Here is a 14,484-nt window from a genome sequence, read left to right as displayed (position 1 = left end):
CTAGAATTTTGCCTCCATCGAAATTCGACCGCGCGCGGCCGGGATCGAACCCGCGTCTTTCGGGTCAGCAGCTGAGTGCCATAACCACCCAGCCACCGCGGCGGCTATAATTTGATATTCGATAAATTGTACCGCTATGCATAGTGCTAAACTATACCGCACTGGTTTCGGGGCAGCTCCGCTGGAAGTTTATGGAAGATGTCATAAGCCACCTTCGTCTAAGACATAAAAATCCTCATAATTGCCTCAGTACAGGATGCATTTTGCTGAGCGACTTTGCCATATAGGATCACCGTAACCCTAGAACGCTATAAAGGGAGGAGATAATTAGTAAGATAATGTGCGCTGTCAAACAATTTCCTGTGTCAAGAAACTCAAGAAAGTAATATTGTATAGTTGCACCTGAGCCCACTCCGGCTTGTACCTCAGCCTAAACTCACAGACCGGTTGGAAGTGCCTTTTCACAACGATGTACTGAAATTCACTGCCGAAAAAGTGGCCGTCCTGGAAAGCTTGAATAATTACTTCTATGGGGGGGGGGGGGGTCAGCAGCAATATAAAATTCTTATAAAACAAAAAGTACGTCTTCTAAGCAATACTCCGAATATATAATCATTAAAATAACATTAGAACATTAAAATTAGGAACGATAGATTTTTGCTGGCATAGCGATGCTTGGAAACAGTACGCGAAATAAGGCTTATTAATGTTAAATGTAGTAAAAACGCTGCTGATAAGCTGTGGTAAGCTTCATAATTATTTTGCAAAATTATCTTATTGGACAAACAAAAATTCAACCAGATGCACTCAGTTCGTAGTCATACTCGTAACCGTTACTCCTTTTAAAGAACGATATCCAGTAACGATAACTCAACGAAATATGCTCTGCATTACGGATTTGATTCACAGTCTAACAAATATAATGCAGCACTTTACTCTTGCTCTACAATTACAATGTAATAAAGGGCTTTCAGACAACTTCTTAAACAAATCGGCGATGAAGTTTTGTTTAAATCCGAATCAAATTTGGCTAAATTCTTACATTTTTGAAATGGAGGAAATTTCAACAAGCAACTAAAACAAAACTTACCCATCTAGAAGTCAGAATTTTCATTTACTAGTCGGAATGACCGATAAACGCTGTAAAAAATTTATAGGCTCAAGTTCTTGTTCGTTCTTGAGCCATTATCGTCCTGAAAAGCGCCTGTCTGGGATTGCATAACTTTTGGAACAATGAGTTCTTTTGCTGCAAAATTCCAAGTGCCAAAACAGTTTTTGCGCTGCTTCCAGCAAAAAAAAAAAAATGTTTGCATAAACTGTTTGCATATAGTTATTGAAAAAAAATTCAGGTTCCACAAATGTTTGCTACTCATACTGCGGATATCCAAACTTGCGCTGCATAGAAAATCACGGCCAATTAAGAGCGAATTTCACAGTTTTTAGCCATTTTTTAACACTCTCATGCTTGCTAAACTTCATAAGACTTTTAAGCCACCTAGTGTAACTTGCCTATTAAGCATACATCGCATTCGGTGAACTGCTGTGCAAACAATAAATCGGTTAAATTACATCAATCCACTGTACTGCGGTACCTCAAGAGCTCAGCGATGTAACCTATAGAGTAGTAAAGTGTAAAAAGCACTAATAATGTACGCCTACTGTCTTGAACGAATACAGCCGTATATTAGATTACGTAACGTTTCCCACTTAAACATAAAAGCATGCGCAATGTTTTATGCGTCGCCGTATAGTAGCCCATATAAGGAACTAGCCTTTTAGGACAGTTGCGTCGAATTTTTTTTTTCTTAGCGTAAATTTCATTTCTAGAGAAACTAAAATACATTTCTAGAAAATTCAATGCTTGTTCTGTCTTTCTGGTTCCAAAAAAAAAATGCAGTTTTGCATGCTTTTTTTAGGCCATAGCTTGTTTTGCAGCGCTTAAAACATTGTCTGTAGTCATCAGGATGTTTTTTTAGTTATTTAAGCAGCCGCGCGCTTTTAATACATCACGAAAGAAAAATGACTGGTTTTTGGCCAGTTATTTTTCGTACCCGTGACAGAGCGTATTAAAAAGGTCATCTTGGTTGGCACCCATGAACAGCCATTACACTAAAATGGGTGCATTGCGTGTAGATGGCGTGTCTTTTTAATCAAATCAAATCTTTATTCCCACCGTTTACATGAATGAATCTAAGGAATACGATTACTGCGAGGGAGTAAATACAACTATAAGCCAAATAATGATTAGAATAAATATTTACCCCGAAGTACTGAATGCAAATCAGTGTTTTGTGAATTAAGGCAAAACTGTCTAAGAAAATTCAACTACTTTAACCTTGCGAATTTATATGCACATGGGAATCGCCCGTTTGCACGGAACACCACATATAGAAAGAAATATTCGGTTCTTAAATGCAAACTGCGTGCACTAGACTTAGTACGGTGGGTGCTAGTGGTTTTACTAAGTTATCAGCGGTCCCATATTTCGGTTTAATACTTGTGCGTGAAAACAGCCAGAATATAGACATCGAGGATAGTCATAACCCAAACAACGTCCAGACCTGAACGATGTCCCTGAGGGTGCAAAACTGCCACTGTAAAAATCACCACGCACAAGTTTACATCGCATACGTCGGGCACATGTAATGGCATATAATACGAGCAGTCGGCGTTTTTTAATGACAATAATGCCCTGCAGAATGAGGCTATTAAAGTGCAGCCCGCAACTTGTTGGTCCCAAGCCGCGTTCACATGAATGCGACAGAAGTCGACTCCAGTCCCCCTTTTGAGGGAAAGAGCAAGTTTTGAGAAGGAAAGGCTTGACTCGTCCTCTACTCTCTTCCTCGATGTTTTTGCCCTTTCCCTCAAAAATGGGACTGGAGTCGACTTCTGTCGCATTCATGTAAACGCGGCTCCAGTCTCCTACAGAAACTCAGTTTAGGAACTCACAATGATGCCCTCTCTTGAAGTAATGACTACTAACATGTTTTTTCTACTCGAGTCGTGGAAAGTTGAATCAATCTGCAAGTTCCTTAACATTAAAGGTCTAACTTCTCATCTCCAATGGCAAACAGTTCTTAAGGGCCTTACACAATGACAAGCAAAATGGACATCATATCAAAGGTTCACCACGCCCTTATTGCAAAACGCTCTTGACTCTTTGCAGACATAAACGCAGCCATGGAACACAGCAGACGAACCGATATGAACGCTTGGTTACGCACGTCGTTAAAACACGCACCCGCGTTGCTGCCCGTACGCACACCTAGTGATGCTGCAAGCCTCTCAAGTTTCGAAGACGGAACGATATCTTTGAAACGCCAGGAGTTGCCGCGAGCGCCGAGAGCGCCTATCGATTGTCGCCAGGCCACCTATGGGGAAGACACCGCAACTGAACTCGCGTTGCAGTCGGCCAGAGAGCAACGCTCCGTCTTGACGTTTAGGCCGGCCGTCAAAAGGCGGCGCTGGCTGCTGCGAAAGGCGAGTCAATATCGCGGCGGGGCTTTCTCCATCTCCGGGGAAAGAGGTTCGCCCGACGACGTCGACGACCCTCGCGCCGTGCCTCCTCGTCTCGCTCGGTGGAGGATCTAGGTTCCTCACCACCGCGGACGCTGTTCGAACCGCGCCGCCGCAGGCTACCGCAGGGGCAGGACGAACGCCCCTGGCGGCGAGCTTCGTTGCGCGGCAAGAGGTGAAGCAGAAGAGGAGGAGAAAACGCGAGAGAGAGAAACACATAAGGGGGAAAGAGAAGACGCGGAGGAGAAGCCCACCGGTGGGCGCCCGCACAGCGAGATCAGCCGGCGGAGCCGGCGGAGTGTGTGTCGCTTGTGTCCCGTCGGCGGTGCGAGCTTAAGCGAAGGAGCCGCTGCGATGCGCGGCTGAGGAAATCGCCGGAACCTCCACCCGCACACCATACACCACCTCCCTGTCCCTCCTCCTCCTGACCGTCGGTCCAGCTGGTCTCTTCCCACAGTCCGTCGGGAGCAGGAGCTGCTCCGGTGTCTCGGCGACGGGATGGCCGAGCAAGTGTGCTCCGAGCGTCAGATCCCGCTCATCCAAAAGGATACCCTGCTGAAGGTAGGCTGGAGGAGAGGGCGCTGCCCACTCCGACACCGCGCTACCTCCTTAGGTTGCTGCTTGCACGCAACTACGCGCATGTGCACACACGTCCCGCTATAGTCCCGGGAGTCGGACTTTTTTTTTTCTTTTTCGCCCCAAGTCCCTCAATTCGCTCCGGCAGTACTGCGAATGCTAAACGAGAGGTGCGTGTGACGGCCTGCGCCTTCGGTGAATGATGCACGCTCGCTGTGTCATCTGGTCAGCGCACCTAGTCGCGGAGTGGGAGAATGCTGGAGCATCGCCCTTTTTGCTTACGCTTTTATTCTTGCTGTCCATTTCTACTCTCTTCTCGAATTTCCGGTGATTTGTGCACCCTTGGCTCTGTAAACTACTTTTTTTTTCCACTTTCGTTTTGTGACAAGCGAGCAGTTATTGCACGGTTGCCTCGCGCGCGTAAGCATATTTACCTCCGCACCTTGGTGATGTAGCTTTCTTTGGGTCTGCACGAACAGCCAACAAAAGCTGGCTGATGAATGTGATTACGGACTCTACGCTGATGCGCTGGGAGTATGATGTGCTGATATATCTAAGGACGACTATGTTGGAGTTTCGGCTCTGACAGGTCAACACACGCGTCTTCGCACGAGTGTTCTGAATGAAGTTTCGCGTCCATGCATTATTAGCCGGAAATTTCGACTGAGTACGGTTCTTCATCTTGTCATTTAGGCTCTGTTGAGTTTTATTTAACGGCCTTCAGGTTTCTTGCAAATGTAATTCCAACCTTTTTTTCTGTAGAACATTAGTGGAAATTTGCCACTGGCAACAAAATGATAGGAGAAAACATTTTCACTGGCCGCCTGATCTTTGGTCTGATAAAAAAAAAATTGAACTGCAGATTGCTTTCTTTTTTCACTTGTTGAGGGCAACAAACAGCGGCCCCTGCTTTCGCTCGTTAGCCGTGGCAAGTGAATTTATTCATTTTTTTTCCGTTTAAAGTAAGGCGAGCTATAGTGGAGGACTTCAGTTTAATTTTGGCACCTCGAGTTATTTACCGCGAGCCGAAAAACTCAGCACACTGGGAAAGTTTGCGTTTCGCTGCCTTCGAAAGGTGGCCGCCACGGCCGCGGGCTCCAACCCGCAAACACGTGTTGCTGTGTATTGGCCATTCTGATTAACAGGCCATCTCCTCTATTTTCTTTTTTATTCTCTTTTTCCCTCTCTCATCTCGCCTGCCATAGATAACATGGCTATAATGTCTGCACTGACCTAACTGCTTCTCAGCAGCGCCGAGATAATTACGCCAATGTCGGCACTTCCTGCTAGAATTATTTATCTTCGACGTTACCCGACCTACAAAGTAGCCCCGCGCTCTGAACTACATACATCGGCCGGGCGAGAACACGGTATCTCCGCACTGCGCTGGCAGCACTATCCGCTCTAATGGACTCCCCTCGCGCACTCGCCTCAGAGCTGGTGTATGCTCCTCTGCCCACGCATCTCCCAAAAGACGTTCGCTCCGCGGTGGGTCAACCAAAACCGCCTCAGGGTAGTCTTTTATCCCACGCACAGGTGTCGCGCAGATTCGGAAGATTATTACTCCATCAACTTCGCATACAGGAGCCCGCCACGGGTTGTCTTTTTCTATGAAAAAGAAATTATCGCTGACGACCGTGGGGGGGGGGGGGGGGGGGGGGGGGGGGGGGGGGAACGCGTCAGTCCTGATGGCAGCCGCGCCAACACCTCGGCTGTTTCTTTTTTTCTCAAGCACGGAAGTCAGTTGGGCGCAGACCTTCATTTATAATCTCGCGCTTCATACTCAGCCCTCTCTCTCTCTCTCTCTCTCTCTCCATCCTTCCTTCTTTCTTGTCCCTCTGCCTGTACGATTAGTCTGCCGCTGCAGAGCATTCCGCGGGTAGTGTGTATAAGGCTGCCGCGTAGTGCCGCAATTATCGGACATTAACGGCTGCGTGGACCAGATTCGCGATCCCTTTTCTTTCTTCATCTTTTTTGTCGCGTAAAGATTGATCTTCTTGCGCTTTTTTTTTCTTCATCTCTTATTTTTTCGTTTGCGAGCGCGTAAGCACACTTGACTGCGCTTCATTGATAGATTCGCGCCTGCGCTCTGTGCACCGGCTTCGTTTTTTTATCAGCTCGTACACCGCGTCCCGCTTCGGTGTGTCCGCAGGTGTGCCCAGGTGACGTGTAAGAGGGTGCGGGGAACAGTTTGGTGTGCACCAACGCGAACCGCGGTGCGAAACGATCTTAAACGAATGAAATGACACGAAGTGGCGCTAATGAGGGACCCTCCGCCGGTAGGAATAGCTTGGCTTAATGAACAGCATGTACCGAGAAAGCTCCTGGCTGTTGACATACGCGGCGTCGTGAAGAAAATCAACGCTCCGTAACAGGTGATCGATTCGGTGACATGTTCGGTTTAACGACTCGAAGCTTTGCATGGGCTGCTAAATAGACGGCGTATAGTGGATGGATCTAAAGTAATTTAGACCATCTGGCATTCTTTAACGGGCACTGACATAGCACAGTGCACGAGCGTATTTCCTTTCGCCGCAGTCAAAATGCAGTGGCTGCGGATGGCATTCGATGCCACGACCTTGGCATCAGCAGCAAAATGTCATGACGCCTGAGTTGCCTGTACAGGTGCTTGATTTACGCGAATAAATATGAGAGCTATACTACTTCCGAACGCGGGTGCCGCCGGTAGTCGCGTGACGTCACGAGTCAAAGCACTGCCGCCGCTCGATGTGGAACAATGATATAGACCTCACGGTAGCCGCGAATGGTGATCGGGAGAACAAAAGAAAATGAATATTTAGAGTGGTCCTGGAATCAACCGCGGATCACCTACGCTCACTCGTGAGCTAGTTTTGTATCAAATGATGTGTATCATGTATCATGCCCGGTGTGGTACTGCTATGCCTTGTGGATACCTGAAAGCCAGAAACCACCTCAATGATGTGTAGTGTCAGTGTTAACACAGCACATGGAATGCACAGAACTTTGGTTCTGTGCCCACATTCTCGCGGCCTCTTCACGACAGTTTGAGAAATTTGAAACTAGCATTTTACACAAAGTTACGCTGTAGTTTACTGAAATATAAATCAGATGTTTAGTTATCAATATATTGTTAATCACATGCAACCGGGCGGCTAAGGCAAAACATTCCCCAAGTCCACAGCGTAATACCGCTAATGTCAAAGTTGTGAAATAAAAAGTGGGAGTGAGGCCAGGATATCACTGCGAAGTCTCAAATAACAAGCAAAAGCGCCCGTTCACACAAAACATTTTCGGACAGCCGAGCCGTTAGCTATTTCTTTGTGCTCTAGTGAAACTCCGCCTTTAATTTTTTCTTTGTTACAGTAAGCAGAAAACGTCTTCAGGGTGCGGTTGTGCGAACAAAAAAATTCATCGAAGCCGCTTAAGCTAATCGCTCGAAATGCTTCGCGATATGAGGAAACGTCGATAGTCCATACGATGACATAAGTGTTCGTACAAGGAAAATATATTGCGAGGCAGCGCTTTAATAAATTTGTCCCTGATCACGAGCACCGCGCAAACCTTTGCTGCCGACTGTATACAGCCTCAGTGTAGTCATACATCATCAGTGTAGTCAGGCTGATGATGATGGTGATGATGGTGATACAGCCTCTGTCAGAAAACCTTTAGGAAACGTCTTCAGAAAGTCTTCAGGAGACGTACAGTGGAGCACTTATTGGGCTCCTAAACACCAAAATATCTTGAAAGCCGAGGACAAGGGTTTTCCTTACCTTACGCGTACATAAACAATAACTAGAGAGCTTCCATGTGTGCTCCACTAACACAACAGAAAAACGAACCATGCGGCATGAAAACTTTTGAGCAGGACTGTACATATGTCCACGGCGGGGCGTTTCAACGCAGCAACCAAACATGGCCCTGCGAGCCAGCGCGCAAACCGAGTTACGTGCTCACGAACCCGCAAAAGTATTGCGAACAAAGACAAATGCTCGGCTGAGTGCAGAGTGGGAGGTGAGGTTGTCTGCTCGCCCTGGCCACTGCGCTTTTGTCTGTGCTGTTGGTTCTTCCGGCTTGCTTGTCGCCCTGTGTGTTTCTCCGCCTCGCCTCCGGCCTGTCCCGTTGGCCTCTGCTGAATCACGCGTAACGGCCTTGTCGCCGAGAAATGCGAAGAGAACGAAAAAAAAGCCAAGAAAGGCAGGAAAAAAAAAAAGAAGCGAGTCTGCGTGCGTTGGCGCCGACGCGCAACGAGCGCTCACACAGGCGACCTTTGCTCGTGCGTGGAACGGCCCACACCGCACGCACGCACGCACACTTGGAAGCGTAACAGGGGACCCGGGGGAGCTCCCGTATACGGCACCGCTGTCATGTGCCAGGCCAGCCAGGCTGTGACTTCTACGATTGAGGGAATCAGCTGAGAGAAAGTCAAAGACGGGAGAGAAAAAAATTGATATACCGGCGAAACTGTGGGTGGTAGTAATGCGGAAATGCATTAATTGTCACTGATTGCCATAGATATTCGTCTGCCACTTCTTCTGACTCATCCTCTTAACAGGAGGTAGTGCACTTTCTTAAAACAAGACTCGTTCAGTAAGGTGTGGGTGCGGGCTAGTTTGTAATACATTGTAAGACGAAAAGCGCAAAAAAACACACGGACGCAAGAAAAACGAAGGACAAGTGAAAGACTCAGCATAAAACCAGACGAAAACATAAAATGTAACAGATTACCACACCCCTTCCTCTGCTCCTCCTCTTGGACTAGAAGCTCATGGGTTCTATCTAGTGGAGAAAATCTGCTGTAGAAGTATCTGGTCACGTGTCCTTCTTTTCGTCTGCTCTTTGCGCTGTTGTAATCGATTCTATCAAGCCTATAGTCTTATCCATGCATTACTCCATATTCATCGTACCCTTCTCCTAACCTCATTTTGAAAGCAAGGATGATAACTTACCTTCCAACCTAGCCGGTCATATATGCGGTGTTCTTTATACATGGCTAATTTACAATGTGAGCTTATAAAGACATGGGTAGTCACTTTGTTGTCGAATTGGGCTCTGCAGTGCAGACGGAAATGTGGTGCCGAGCATATCCGGTGAGCGTGGCCTATAGAATTCATTTCTGCATTAAAAACTTTATTTCTTGGTTTGAGTACGGGTGGGCTGAGTTTGGAGTTGAGCAGCACACAGGTCATGCAGGCGACGCAAGAGCAGCCTTAGAGTTGGACGAAGTTCTGCAACTGGAGTGGCCCAGTCCATTCCCAGGTATAGGTGAGGCCAAAGGGGACTTGCTTGTATGGTCCTTATTTAGTCAAAGAAAAATCAATGTCTGGCATTCTCTATTGCTATCAGTACATGTGCGTTGAGATTAGGCGATGGGTGAACGACTAAAGTAGGTGAGGGAATGAGAGAAGGAAATACAGGTACCTCTAACTGATAAGGCAATTGTCCAGCGTAGGCCTAGACAAAAATATATCTACGTATGATCACGGAGACATTCATTCACTAAAATGTTATTGCTACTCCAGACGGGAAACTCAGGCAATGGGAGGATGGAAAGAGATTGCCAAATAATAGAAATAAAAATTGAGAATGAACATGAATTGAAATACGTCAGCTTCTATGGGGACACGCGAGCATATAGGCGCATTTTCACCCAGAAGGTGTGAGCGCAGATAACATTGTCTCGTTTGTCGCGACTTCATTGCCAAAAACAAGACAAAGGAATGTGAACTCGCAGGCGACGCGGGGCTGTCACTATTTGCACCATATCAGACGACGGCGTCATGATAACGGTGCTCAGTTTCGGGCCCCGAGATTCACGGCGGCAACAATCCACCTTCCTCTCACGTTCGTGGACGGTATGGTTGTGTTTAATTGTGACGTCAAAGCAGATGATTAGCTCCGTCTCAGTGTTTCTCTTTTTTTTTCCTCGATATCCAAATGCATTACGCAGTCGCGGTTCCCATGCTTTGTGTCGCGGTGTCTGGTGTCTGCTTTCACATTGCATGACTATACATACTTCTTGCACTGAATATGTCCATTTTTTCTGTGTATCTTAATCGCACGCATAATCTTAGGTGAGCACTTCGTCGTCACTGCTCTGTTGACCCGCGCTGCACTTGTTATCGCTACACATGCGTCTCACGGCAGTACAAAGCTACATGAGCGCGACGGTCAGAGAGGAAGCGTTGCAAACGAACATGATCATACGTTATCTTCTGTCCGACCAGCATTGTTCTGTTTTTCTTTTTTTATATTTTTAAGCTGAAAGATGTTATAGAAAAGATGGGGAGCACAAGCTTCGGATCTTGAATAGACGGTTGGCACTGTCTCCCCATCGCGCGAGTAAGGCGGATACAACTCAAGAACGAAGCTGCTTGTCTCCGTCAAAGGAACCCCCTTCAAGCAAATGGCGTCGGCTGATTCTCATGAGCCTGCTGGCCCGACAATGCAGACAGCGGTAGAAAAAAGAGGATAGACCCCTCCTTCCATGGTCGGGGATATAGTCCTCTCTCCTGCATAGTCACCCTAGCAGGTTCATGAGATGAGGCTCATCGCTTCGTTCTTGAGTTGTATCGAACTACAGTGTATGTACGACTTGTGCAAATGCAGACGATGTAGTATCCGACACGATGTATATGAATTATGGCTATAACTTAGGTCTTTGCTACAGTCACCACAACAGTGCTGACGCTTCTTTTCAGCCTGACGTTTAACCTGACGGCTTGTCCAGCTGAAATACGTTCTAACAATGTCTTAACCTCTAATATATGTGCAGCACATATCATCGCCCAACGAAGCGCTTTCATATTCGACGTCGACTCCAATGTCGCCCACCGGCTGCCTGAATAGGATGCAGCGTGTAGCAAACGTAAAGCCGCACTCAACGGCTTCTATTTTCGAGGCGGACCACGGCTCCGTGGGAGTCTCTTACGCAATATGGCTTCGCGTCCTTTCCGAGGCCGCCGTGTTGTGCGGGATTCACGTTACGCTGCGGCGTAGGCAGGCTCCACCACCGCCGCCGTAACGTACTCTTGCCGGAGCAATCTTCTTCGCCCCCCTTCCTGGCTCTCGGGTGGCGCCCTTCTCTTGTCACGTCGATTTGCATTTCGAGGACGGCGGTCGCTTACGTAAAGCGACAGCTTAACCCTATGCTGCCACGATCTGTTCAAGTGTCCCGGCTTAGAGGCGAAACGTCTGCTGGAAAAGCGTACTTCTTTGTATTCTTGCATCCTATATAATCTCAATTTACACCCTAAACACGAATACGTCTATATGGGAGTAAAAACGGAGTAAGTTGTCATTTAGCACTCTGCGTCTTGTAGACCTTTTCACAAACAGGTCCACGGGCGCCGCCATATTGGGCGCTGGACTGTGCTCGTAGTAGAGGAAAAGAGTTTAGGGTTAGGCTCCCCCGCGTTATCACCGCAGTCCAGAAAATCAGTTTTTTTTTTTCGAGGGCCGTGAAAAGGTCTACAAAAGGGAGTGCGGTAGAGGATACCTTAGGTTGAGGTTGAGGTGTTGAATGCTACAGGCGGGGTTAGCCTTGCTTTGTCTGCCGGCAATTGCTCTACCGCAGCGGCCCTTCGATATTAACAATGCCGCGTCTACCCCGCTAAGCGCACAGTCTCTTATAATAGCACACATTCTCTCCCGCAGTCACCATCTATGCACACAATCAATCCACACAGTTCACATCACAGTCCACTCCAGAAGTCACCATCTATGCACATATTCAGTCACAGTAGAGCATACCTTACTCCCTTTCTATTCCTTTCTGTTTAGAGTGCAGACAGAAAGCACAACGCCGAGTCTTCGCCTGAAATCCTATAGGGCATACGTAGACGTGCTTTCAGCTTCTTTCGTGCCAGCAAGAAACGGTAACTGTGGCTGATGCGGAGTTCAGTCCCTACGCGGGGAGCATAAAAATTTTATCACTCGCTGCGTGGAGTCTGATGTAGCCAAAATGGAGCCTTAGAGAAAAAGGTGGGTGAGTCACATTTGTTACTCATTCCGGCAGGCGCAGTTTGTCACATGTAAGATAAGAGACGGAAGCGACTCGGAGGTTGTAAAAGCATCGCACTGAAAACGGGTTCGTTCATTTCACTCTTGAAGACGCGAGAACGACGTGTAGCTTGTGCTGAACAGAGTGGCGCACTTATCCTCCTCAGATCCGTTTTCGCCTATAAAAACTACAACTAAACAACAAGCGAAGACCTGGAAGGCATTCTTCTAAGCTGTCTCTTCACTGCTGTTTACTGGACGGCGACAGATGCCGTAAATCCTCTCCCGTTCCTTTTCCTTTTCGTGCGCTTCTTTTACTTTTACCCCCGTTTTATACTTTGCTGTAGAGACAAGGACGGAAGCACAAATCAACTTAAATCTTCATCTTTCTGTCTTCCAGTGGACATCGTCACTCTTCGTAAATCCTGTTGTTATCCTCGAGGCATCAACATTATTTCCGGCAAGTGTGTTGCGAGGAAGGCACTATGAAGTTCTAGTAGACTGACACAGGCTTAAAAACATAACAATACTTTCCTGGCGTTTCGACTGGGGACCAGTCTTCTTCAGAGTGTTGAAAAAGACTGCTGAAGACTGAAGTGCTGAAGACTCCGAATATAAACCCCTGTTATGTTCTTAAGCGTCTGTCTGTCTGTCTGTTGTTGCCAGGAAGAAAGAAAAGGAAAGTGCACAGGCCTGCCCACTGGCTCAAGCCGAGCCACAATCGCTGCCACGTGCAGATAGATAGTAGGAGAGTTGAAAGATGGGATAGAAAGACAGGATAGTAAAGACGCGCTAAAGACAAGGCCGATCCCGGAGGTAGTGCAATACCGGGCCAACCGGTGGCGGAAGTGAAGCAACCGTCAAACTCTCCGCCACATTTCCAAAAATAAGTCCAATTGGGACCCGTATCAGATATTCTACGGGTCCGGACCGCGTGTCAGTCTTTTAATTATATATGAAGAAACACAGTACTTTTCTTGACGTTTCGGCCGGAGACCGATCTTCGTCTGGAGAAACTGAGCTGCGGGCAGTCTCTTAAATTTATATGGTGTCGTTATCACTATCTGCACCAATGACGACGAATATCCTTCGTCAACCTAGATTGCCAACCTAGCCCTAGGAACTTTTTCGGCCACACACACACACACACACACACACACACACACGCGCGCGCACACACACACACACACACACACACATATATATATATATATATATATATATATATATATATATATATATATATATAATATATATATATATACATACATTATGGAAGCCAACAGTCACCGAAATCGAGCTGCATAGGGGAATGTTTTTTTTAAAGAAAATTGCTTATAAACCAGCAGAAAAAACAACCATGCCGCCGGTGGGATCCGAACCCACGACCTCCGAATAGCGCGTCCGGTGCTCTTACCAACTGAGCTACGGCGACGGCTGTCCAATCTGCTGCTTTCGTGGGTATTTATGTTCTGCTTGTTAGCGAACCTTGAGAGTGTTCACCAGCGCTACCCTCGTCCATAGCGGTGGACGTAGCACGTCCTGTAATACCGCAAGTGTGACATTATATATATATATATATATATATATATATATATATATATATATATATATATATATATATATATATATATGCATGGTTGTTTTTTCTGCTGCTTTATAAGTAATCTTCTTTAAAAACCGATTGATTGGCACTACAAAATAACAAAGAATTAAAAACATTCCCCTATGCACCTTGGTTTTGGTGATTGTTGGCTTCCTTAATATGTTTGTCAAACGAGCCCCTCATTTCCTTTACCTTGTCTGCTATATATATATATATATATATATATATATATATATATATAGTATATATATATATATATATATATATATATATATATATATATATATATATATATATTGTGGCAACGTTGGAAGGCCTGTCCTGAACAACAGGTGCAAGCATCCTTCAAATGTAAACGCAATTCTGCCAAGCTTCTGCGAATGGAGCTGACGAAGGGACTGCTTTATGGACAGCAGTCGGAGGGGAAGGTTTCCGATGCTCCACTTCACTTCGGCGAATGAATGTGGTCAATGCGGCTTTCTTACAGCAATCCCTTTCTGGTTTCCATTGTTCTCTTGAATGCTTACACACTACAAACGGTTGTTGTACTTCTGTCGGCTTCATGCCCCAAATGCGTAAGTACATGCCTGCGCGTACGTGTGCCTGCCTAAGAGACTTCCAGGCTCCCGTGTTTACATGTTGAGAGAAAGGCAGATACGGAGGCAACGCGGCTGTTGCCGCACGAGCGTTTATTGCCGCTAGACACACGTTGCGATAGCGAAGGCCTGCTTCCTTCTCTACGTAGACGTCACGTTGCGACCGAGACCGTGGCTCGTCAAGTTCAGGGCGCTCTGAAACGCTCTCCG

At 46.7% G+C, this 14,484-nt stretch overlaps 2 protein-coding genes and 1 non-coding gene across 4 annotated transcripts in view; 1 reads left to right on the top strand and 2 right to left on the bottom strand.

Annotated features, from left to right (window-relative positions):
- Nucleotides 1-14,484, bottom strand: part of LOC144128347 (exosome complex component MTR3-like) — a 176,951-nt gene that overhangs the window by 151,612 nt on the left and 10,855 nt on the right. The gene's annotated exons all lie outside the window — the stretch shown is intronic.
- The window catches only part of LOC144128345 (dual specificity tyrosine-phosphorylation-regulated kinase 4-like), a 213,570-nt gene continuing 202,868 nt past the window's right edge, over nt 3,783-14,484 (top strand). The window contains exon 1 of one of the 2 annotated variants that reach the window (XM_077661681.1): nt 3,783-4,077. In XM_077661681.1, coding sequence (XP_077517807.1) covers nt 4,015-4,077 — 63 coding nt within the window. In that variant the 5' untranslated portion in view covers nt 3,783-4,014. The remainder of the gene's footprint in view (nt 4,078-14,484) is intronic. The other variant, XM_077661680.1, reaches the window with a different exon arrangement.
- TRNAA-CGC (transfer RNA alanine (anticodon CGC)) lies at nt 13,434-13,507 on the bottom strand. The gene has a single exon. It is a non-coding gene; the product is annotated as a tRNA-Ala (tRNA).

This window comes from Amblyomma americanum, chromosome 4, assembly GCF_052857255.1.
Source record: "Amblyomma americanum isolate KBUSLIRL-KWMA chromosome 4, ASM5285725v1, whole genome shotgun sequence".
Taxonomy (NCBI): Eukaryota; Metazoa; Arthropoda; class Arachnida; order Ixodida; family Ixodidae; genus Amblyomma; species Amblyomma americanum.
The sequence above is the reverse complement of the archived record's forward strand: the minus strand, read 5'-3'. Positions and strand labels throughout refer to the sequence as shown.